Raw genomic sequence first — 10,348 nt, 5'->3', positions numbered from 1 at the left:
TCACGCTGGCTTAAAGTTCAAAGGTCAGTTAGACAAGGTGGGATAATTTCAACTTTCCTATACTTACTGCATATTAACGACATGCTTGTTGATCTGGAAGCGACCCACGTTGGCGCTAAAAGTCAAATCCATCCCGTGTGGGAATCCGTGTTTAGCCGATGATGTCGCACTTGTTACCACAAGTCCGAAGGCACTACAAACTTTACTAGACGTTGCACAAAGATATGCTAATAAATGGAAATTCCAATATAATGCATCGAAATGTAACATACTAACATTCGGCTGTGCATGCCTAAATTATGAGTGGACAATCAACAACAATGCAATTCGTATTGCGAACAAAGAGACGCACTTAGGAATCATTCTCTCCTCTGACTTGAAAAACACCGATGCCGTTGACAACGCTTGCAAGAAAGGACGTAACATGCTACATTCTATCACTCGCATGGGAACTGACTGTATACACACTAAACCTCTTACACTTGTTAGTATTTACAAGAAAGTTATACTTCCGTCGATACTATTTGGATGCGAACTATGGAATAACTTAACTAAATGTGATATCCGCAAGCTTGAAACATTCCAGCACTATGCTATTAAGCTCATTTTAAATCTGAGACGATCTACGCGATCCGACATGTGCGAAAGTATAGTTGGAGTACGCAGAATCCAGAGCGAAATCGAAAAGAGGAAATTGTACTTCTTACGTAATATTATCGAATGCACACCCACTAGTGTTCCGAAAAGCATCTTTATACGCAGACTATTCAAGTATAAAGACACACCAAAAGCAAAGCAAATGGGTTTTATCCCCGATATTGTGTCTATTTTAGCCAAGTACAATCTATTAGACTTCATACAGTGCTATATCCAGTCCGCAAATTTTCCGTCAAAGATCCAATGGAAGCTTTTTGTAAAAGGAGCTATAGCTATACATGAAGATCGGTCGCTTCATGAGAGAATGGACAACGATAGTGATTTCGTGAGATTTAAATATGTTCACTCCACATATGATAAACCATATCACATACTGCAAACAGCGGATATCGACAATAAAACAGTGCTGTATATCTGCAAAATGATTACCTGTGTTCCTGGAGAACAACGCATCATATGTAATTTATGTGATAGGCCACTATACGACATTATAAGACATTTTGTAACAAGCTGTACAAGAACATTCCTACTGAGAGATACTTTTATGACGAAAGTGATTGATTATTATGGTATCCAGCCATATGTAATTATGTCTAACCTTTCTGAAGAACTTTTGCTTCAGACAATATTCAAAGCAAAAATTCCTAATTTCGAATTTGAAGATGATGAACTGTCAGATGAATTTACAAAGGATTGCTCGTATCTCCTCAAAAAGTCAGCAGAAATCTACTTTCACGATGTTGTGACATGAGCTGTATTAACTAGCATGTAAAGTAATATGCATGTAGTCGCGCGATTTTATCGTTAACAGAACTTTGATCTGAACTTTCAATGTAAATAGATCTGTTCCAATATATCTACAATGCATAACTTTTTTTTTTTCATTTCCCTGTACTCTCAACTTTTGAGGAATAAAGAATGATGATGATGACTTACTTACCTAATTAGCAACTGGTATCATAATTACTTACCTAATTAGCAACTGGTATCATAATTACATACCAAATTAGTGTCTAACACATAATGATATAAGTGCCTGGTATCATAATGATATAACTAATTAGTGTGTAGTATCAAAATTACTTACCTAATTAGTGTCTAGTGTCACAATTGCATACCCTATTAGTGTCTGGTATCATAATTACATACCAAATTTGCTTCGGGTATCATAAGAACATACCTATTTAATGTCTGGTATCACAATTACATACCTGATTATCAGCTGATATCAAATTATATAGTGCCTGGTGCTATAATTACACACCTGATAATTAACTGGTATCATAACATACCAAATTAAAGTCTGGTATCATAATTACATACCTGACTATTCGCTGACATCATGATTACATACCTAATTAGTATCTGGTATTATAATGAATCATTGCATACCAATAAGTGTCTGGTATCAAAATTATATGCATAATTAGTGACTGGTGTCTTAATTATATATCTAGTTAGTGCCTGGTATCATAATTATATACCTAATTAGTGCCTGGTATCGTAATTATATACCTAATTAGTGCCTGGTATCATAATTATATACCTAATTAGTGCCTGGTATCATAATTATATACCTAATTAGTGCCTGGTATCATAATTATATACCTAATTAGTGCCTGGTATCATAAATATATACCTAATTATTGCCTGGTATAATGGTATTATAATTCCATACATGTACTTAATTGTATCATACCCACATCCTTTTCTTAGTGTCATATAAATCATTGTGTCAAATAATATTAATACAAATGTACTAAAGTGTTTGGTATCATAACGATACCTTATTAGTGTCGGGTATCAAAATTACATACCTAATTAATATCTGGTATCATAATTGCATAACAATGAAATTAGTGTCTGGTATTCAAATTTGCATACCTAGTGTCTGACATCATAATTTTATATCTAATAAGTGTCTGGTATCATAATTACATACTTAATTAGTCACTGGTATCAAAATTACATACCTAATTAGCAACTGTTTATCTTAATTACATACCTAATTAGTCACTGGTATCATAATTACATACCTAATTAGTCGTTGGTATCATAATTACATACTTATTTAGCAACTGGTATCAAACTAAATACCTAATAAGCAACTATTATCATAAATGCATACCTAATAAGTGTCTGTTATCATAATTTCATATATAATTAGTGTCTGGTATCATAATTACATGCCTAATTATCAACTGGTATCATAAATGCATACCTAATTAGTGAATAGTATTAAATTACATACTTAATTGGCATTATGTATATTTATTATCACAATTATATACAAAATACCATTTAGATTTACTCCTACAATGAAACCAAATTATGCATTTGTACATAGCTTTAATTATTTTTTTGTTTTCATAGAATATACCTACATATATAGTTTTGTAAGAAATTAATAGTTTGCTTCTGTTGTCTGAATAACATTCCCATCTTTAGACGCAACAAAAAAATATATATGTATATATAATTTCAACATTTTTTTTTCTTCTCCTTTTTATCTTTGTTAAAATTAGTTATAACAAATTGTAAAAAAAAAAATAATATAAATGCCTGTATAAATCATCCACTACAAAAAATGTCAGCAAATAATAAGTTTACAAATAAGTGATAATTTTTTTTTTTTTTTTTTTTTTTTTTTTGTAATTTGTCATTCGTATATGCGTACATGTAGCTTTAAAAATCAATTGTCTCACCACCACCTAACTTTTATTTAACTGTATGTTTGTGAACGTTTGTATTATGGTAAATTCAGCCGGTTACCGCCCCATCTGTAGCTTGTTATTTGATGATCATGGGTAATGATTTAGTACAATATCGGGCGGCAATCGGTTGCTTCTATCAACGTACTCATTTTTTATTGATGTCACAAAAATTTGTTTACTATATGAAATTGACCGATATTTATAGTGGCTGCAGGTCTAAAGCAACTTTCATGTTTAAAAAACTTGTAACATTTATTTATGTGTTAATGAGATGTTTGACCAATAATTCTAGTTTCCTACTGATACTACACCTCCTCCTACTCTCATGTAATGATGTACATCCAAACCCAGGTCCTCCAGATCAAAATTATACTATTTCTAACTTTCATTTGAATATCCGTAGTTTAAGAAATAAACTATCCCAATTAGAAAATTTAACTTCTGATAATGATGTTATCTGCGTCACTGAGACTCACCTTGATAATTCTGTAGCTGACACTGATTTACTCCTGGGTGGTTATGAATTATACCGTAAGGATAGGGGAAGTCCGGGAGGGGGGTTAGCTGTGTATACATCCAGTCTCTTGTGCACCCGTCGTAGAGCGGACTTAGAATTTCGAGTGGGCGAAGTGATATGGACAGAGATCCAGTATCCAAGAAAGAAATTTCTCCTGTGTACATTGTATAGACCTCCACACGCTTCAAACACCTTTTGGGACCAATTTCATTTTTCTATAGACACTGCCTTCCAAGAAACTCCACACATCATTATAGTTGGCGATATAAACATTGACCTTTTAACCGTCAGAAATTCACACAAAATCTACGATATTATCCACACATTTTGTAGCGTCATTTATGATGTTTGTGATCGACATAAACCCAACACACTTATCAGCTTGACTGTATTCATTCTCCATCATAACAAGCACATGGTATACACAAAAACTGATGACATCATAAACCGGAAGTACCATTTTCAAGGGAGTGTCTATTATGGGGAGAAACCATTATTGTAGTTTCTATATTATCGTTACATCCCCTTCCTTTAGCACTGTTCATAACTCACTATATTCATCAAGATCAGAGTCTCTTTCGCGATGGTGCCACTTTTACTTAATTCACAGTCTTCGCTGAAATTATTAACATTAACAAATGAACTATTAAAACAAGAACAAAATAAAAAAAAAGTCTTTGGTAAATTGTCCCTTCAATCGAATGACTAGACAGACTAAGTTACTGAACTGTTTATCACTTGCGCATAAAGTAAACATATTATTCAAGGATAGTGGCACGTTTCACGAGACACACAAAGTCCTTCAAGTAACTTGGTCGATGAACTTCTCGAGTCGATCTCCTCAGTGGAACCTCTACGACTGTCTGTTCATGCGTCCTTTGTGGCGGCCTCTCGTCTCCTTCATTGACGTTCGTCATCGCTGGTTCAGACACCTCCGATTCCAAAATGGGTTGATTGTCATCCTCAGTGAAGACCTCTGGGGTCTTCTTGAGATGATGCCGATTTCTACGATATACTGACCCGTCCTCTGTTTTGACTGTGTATGATCTAATGTTCACCTTATCTTGCACGCTTGCTTTTTGTCCATTCCTTTCCGAACTCAGTTGGTTTAATTCTGACTGTCTCACCAGGCATTAGTTCAGCCAATGCCTTGGTACCTTTATCATAATATATTGTTGTTGTTTGTCTTTCCTTCGCTCAATTTCCTTTCGAGTTTGTGAGTTTGGAACCACATTAGGCTCCAACAGCTTTGTTGTTAGCGGTAACAGCGTACGGGTGCGTCTTCCATATAGCCGTTGGACAGGGGACGACTTGACAATTTCCCCTGGTGTGTTCCTCCAATCCAACATGGCCAAGTAGGGATCTGTCTTGTCCTTCTTGGATTTTTCAAGAATACGTTTGGCGGTTTTGATAGCGTTTTCCACTTTCCCATTAGATTGGGGGTATCTTGGCGAACTAGTGACATGTTGGAACTCATAGGCCTTTGCAAAGTCAGAAAATTGTTTCCCGTTGAAAGGTGGCCCATTATCCGACATAACGACACACGGTAGACCATAGCGCGAAAAATGAGCTTTCAACTTTCTGATTACCTCAGTGCCTTTCTTGTCATGGAGACGGTCGACTTCAAAAAAATCTGAATAATAATCAACGGTTAGAAGGTAGTCTTTCCCATCCAAGTAGAACAGGTCAACGCCGACTTTTTCCCATGGTCTACTTGGTGTCTCATGCGATATCAGAGGTTCTCTGCTATTCTCCTGCGAATATGCATTGCACGTGTCACATGCCCGAATAAACTCTTCAAAGTCACGATTCAGATTCGGCCAATATATTGACTCCCTTGCTCTTCGTAAACATCCCTGGAGACCGATATGGCTTGAATGTGCTCTTTCCATCATGTTACGGCGTTCGGAAATTGGCACTACTACACGGTCGTTCTTGAATAACAATCCGTTGTGGACAGTCAACTCTTCTCGAAAAGGGAAGTACTTCTGGACCTCTTGAGAGAGTTGTTCTTTGCTCTCTGGCCACCCACGTTGAACAACTCGCATTAATTCTATAAGACTTGCGTCACTTTCAGTGGCCTGTTGTAGCTTATGAAGCGTTTCAGACGACACTGGCAGATGTTTCACAGTGTTTACGTGTTCAAATTCAGAAAGGCAACTCGCAACACGTGTCTCTTCATCAGTACTTGACAAAAATGCCCTGCTTAACGTATCCGCCATGTACATTTCCGTGCCCTTCTTGTAGACGATTGTGTAGTCAAAACGCTGAAGATTTAGCAACATACGTTGTAAGCGTTTAGGAGCACTAAACAAGTTTTTCTTGTCAATAATCTCTAATGGCTTGTGGTCTGACTCGACAACAACATGTGTTCCATACGTGTATTGTTCAAATTTTGTCATTCCAAAAACCACCGCCAGAAGCTCTTTCTCAATCTGGGCATAGTTACATTCTGTTGCCGTGAGCGCTCGCGACGCGTACCCCACAGGGTGTCCTTCCTGAAGGAGACATGCCCCTAGTCCATTTTCTGAAGCATCACATTGCAGTACCGTTTGTTTTGATGGGTCGAAAAATTTCAATACCGGCGCATCAGACAGTGCTTTCTTGATTTCATCAAAAGCCTTGCCTTGAACAGTTGCGTCCCACATAAATTCTGAATCCTTTTTCAAAAGGTCACGTAACGGAGTAGTCATCTCTGACAATCGCGGTGCAAACTTTTGCACAAAGTTTATCATGCCTAACAAGCGTTGTACTCCAGCTTTGTCTTTCGGAACGGGCATTTCGGTGATGGCTTTCACTTCGGCTGGATCCATTTCCAGACCTTTCGCCGAAATCACATGTCCCAAATACGTCACAGTGCTTAGGCGCAACTTTAACTTGTCTCTGTTGATTTTTATGTTCTCATCACGACATCTGTCAAATAAAGCCTGAAGTTTTCGATCGTGATCATGCTTTGCTTCTTCATCTGTGTCACCACATCCGAAAACAACAATGTCATCGTGTATCGCCTTAACTCCTTCTAATCCTTCAAGTGCCTCGTCCAATCTCCGCTGAAATTCCTCTGGGGCAGGTGAGATGCCAAAAGGCATTCTGAGCCATCGATACCGGCCCCAAGGGGTTCCAAATGTCGTCAAATAACTGCTCTCTTCGTCTAACTCAACATGCCAAAACCCGTCCTTTGCATCAACTACCGAGAATATGCGTGCTTTGTTCAATTCGGGAAGGATGTCTTCTATGGTTGGCATAGCATAATGATTCCTTTTAAGTGCCTGGTTTAATGGTTTGGGGTCAATACAAAGTCTCAACTTTCCGTTCGGCTTTTTCACGACTACGATTGATGAGATCCAATCTGTTGGAGTGTTTACAGGTGCAATCACACCAATATTGGTCAGCCTATTGAGTTCAGTTCGAAAATCATCCTTTATCGCCACAGGGGGCCGGCGCACAGGTATTTTCGAAGGTGTAACATGAGGATCTACTTCAAGATGCAGTTTTCCTCTCAACTTTCCGAGTCCTTCGAAAATTGTCCTGTCAGCTTTCACTTTTGACACATTTTCAGTCGATGAATCCGTTGTCAATGGTAACTGACTTGTGACTTGTGATTCATTATCCACTGGCAATGAAGCATTTGATGTGGAGACGATCGGCACGTGAGTGGATGACTTAAGTTGTAGAACTTCCTCCTTTGGAACCTCAGCCCTCGAGTATAGGTTTTGTGTGTTCACTGTTATTAAGTCCATTGCTTGTATAACGCGGGAACCTAAAATTGGCTTCACTTTTCCATCTACAATTACAAACTCGACCGAATACCGTCTCCCATTTTTGGGTTGATGATTTGAACTCGTCGGGCCCCGACCGGAGACATTTCAGAGTTATTGAACATGACAAGCGTTACATCTGTCTCTACTAAGTGTTCCAACTGAGGATCCTCAAAGACTTCCATATAGATAGATTTGGGCAACGCGTTCACGCTTGATCCGCTGTCGAGTTGACATTCAATTAAAATGCCCTTTGTTTCAATTATGGTATATAGCTTGGTCGGTATCTCCTCGTGTTTTATAGTGTTTACCTCCTTTCGATCGATTGTGAAACAAAAGTCATCATCTGAACTCTCGTTTGTAGCCTCCACGTAATATACCTTTGGTTTTAATCTCCGACCAGGACGTCCATTTCCTTGATTTTGTCTTTGACCTTGACCTTGACCTTGACGAGGTCTTGACCTACATTTCTTTGCAAAATGATTCAGCATTCCGCAGATCGCACACGTTTTCTGCCATGCCAGGCACCGTTCGCGCTCGTTTACATGATTGTATCCACAATTGCCACAATTCACTATTTGTTTTTGCGAATTTCTCTTTCCACTACTTGTTTGCGGACGGTCCTGTGGTTGAGCGTTATCAGTTGCTTTCTTTCCGCATACCTTAACCTCTTCATTTGTAATGTCTTTCATGTGTTGAACTGATTTTTCAAATGAACGGCAAATGTCAATACACCTATGCAATGTCAGTGACTGATCCTGCAAGAGTTTTTTTCTTGTAGCATTTTCCCAAACCCCCATAACGATCCGATCTCTGATAAGACTTTCCTCTAATGCACCATAGTAACATGTCTTTGCAAGGGACCTTAATGCTGCGACATACGCATCTATTGTTTCTCCTTGTTCCTGACTCCTGTTATTAAAGAGGTAACGTTCATAAGTCTCATTAGTCTGTCCAATGCAGAACTTTTCGAATTTGTCCAACACTTTGTCTACATCTGTTTTGTCGTCATCTTTGTCAAACGTGAGCCCATCGTATATTTGTAATGCATCTGGCCCTATACAAGTTAGCAGAGTAGCATTTCTCAGTTCTTTAGTTTTGTGTTTTAAGCCACTCGCGATCTCATAATTGTCCCAAATACGACGGATTTTTTTCCAGTTAGCACATAAATTGCCTCGTAAGTCTAGTGCTGTGGGAACGGGAAGGTTTGCAGGAGCTTGTACAACAATGGGAACGGCATTTATTTGGGCTTGGGAAGTCATGGGATTTGTAGTAGAGGCCGTGTTTGTAGTACCAGTAGACATTTTCACGGACACGGTGATGTTTGCACTTGAGTTAGGTTTTACCGTTTCACTTTGTGTTCATTATTTGACATTCGTCACTTCGTTTGAATCTCCCAGTCTTACCATCCCACTTCTGACACCATGTAGCGTCATTTATGATGTTTGTGATCGACATAAACCCAACACACTTATCAGCTTGACTGTATTCATTCTCCATCATAACAAGCACATGGTATACACAAAAAACTGATGACATCATAAACCGGAAGTACCATTTTCAAGGGAGTGTCTATTATGGGGAGAAACCATTATTGTAGTTTCTATATTATCGTTACACATTTCACTTCACCAATGTCATTGATAGACCGACACGTGTAGCGCGCACGTCCTCCACACTACTTGACCCAATTTTACTGTCTGACACGTGTATCTCTAACTTTTCTGACGTAATTGATATTGACGACGAAATTTCTGATCACAAAGCGACGACTGTAGAAATTAACGTAGAAACAGCTATCTCCAGAACATATAAACGAACAATAAGATGTTATAATCAGGCAAATTATGAGACGTTTAAAAATAAATTAGATGAGACTGACTGGCTAATTTTTTTTTTCGACAGCGAACTCCCCAGACGACATGTGTGAAAAATTTACTGACAAATTTCTAGATATAGCATACCAACTAAAACCATTACTATTCGGCCTAATGACAAACCGTGGTTCAATTCTGACCTTAGACGAGAAATAAGAAAACGAGACAGACTTTTAAAGATTTTAACGACATAGAACAACGTTAAATCTTACTACTAATTTTCGGAAACAACGTAATCATGTAAACAATTTAAAAAAGCACACCAAAGAAAAAATTTATTCAGATATAAATGGCATTTTAGATCGTCACTCGAATTCAAACCCTAGAAACTACTGGAAAATCATTCGAAGATTATTAAAAACCTCGGACACTACTAACTCTATTCCTCCTCTATTAAACGATGCAGGGCAACCTGAAATGACGGACGTAGGTAAAGCCAATTTATTAAATGATTACTTTGTTTCCATATCAACTATTGACGATTCACAAATTGACGTTCCAGAGTTAGAGATTAGGACTGACTCTAATATAACCGACATACAATTTCAACCGACCGACATTATAGACATTCTTAAATCCTTACCTATCAATAAAGCAGTAGGACACGACGGAATTAGCCATAACATGCTAAAACACACAGCATCTTCTATTGCATTACCCTTATTTCTAATATTCAGATCTTCCTTGGATACTGGTATCTTCCCAAAACAGTGGAAATTAGCTCTAGTCATGCCATTCTTTAAAAAGGGAGATAAGCATAATTCTACTAACTATAGACCTATATCTCTCTTAAGTACAATAGGAAAAGTTTTTGAAAGATTGGTA

General features: G+C 37.8%; 1 protein-coding gene across 1 annotated transcript; it reads right to left on the bottom strand.

Annotated features, from left to right (window-relative positions):
• Nucleotides 1-7,678: 7,678 nt before the first annotated feature.
• On the bottom strand, nt 7,679-8,950 carry LOC138312085 (uncharacterized). The gene has a single exon (XM_069253144.1). The coding sequence runs from the start codon at nt 8,948-8,950 to the stop codon at nt 7,679-7,681; it is 1,272 nt and encodes a 423-aa protein (XP_069109245.1).
• Between the last annotated feature and the right edge of the window lie 1,398 nt (nt 8,951-10,348).

Source organism: Argopecten irradians, unplaced genomic scaffold (assembly GCF_041381155.1).
Source record: "Argopecten irradians isolate NY unplaced genomic scaffold, Ai_NY scaffold_0201, whole genome shotgun sequence".
Classification (NCBI taxonomy): domain Eukaryota; kingdom Metazoa; phylum Mollusca; class Bivalvia; order Pectinida; family Pectinidae; genus Argopecten; species Argopecten irradians.
This window is presented reverse-complemented; position numbering and strand designations above follow the sequence as displayed.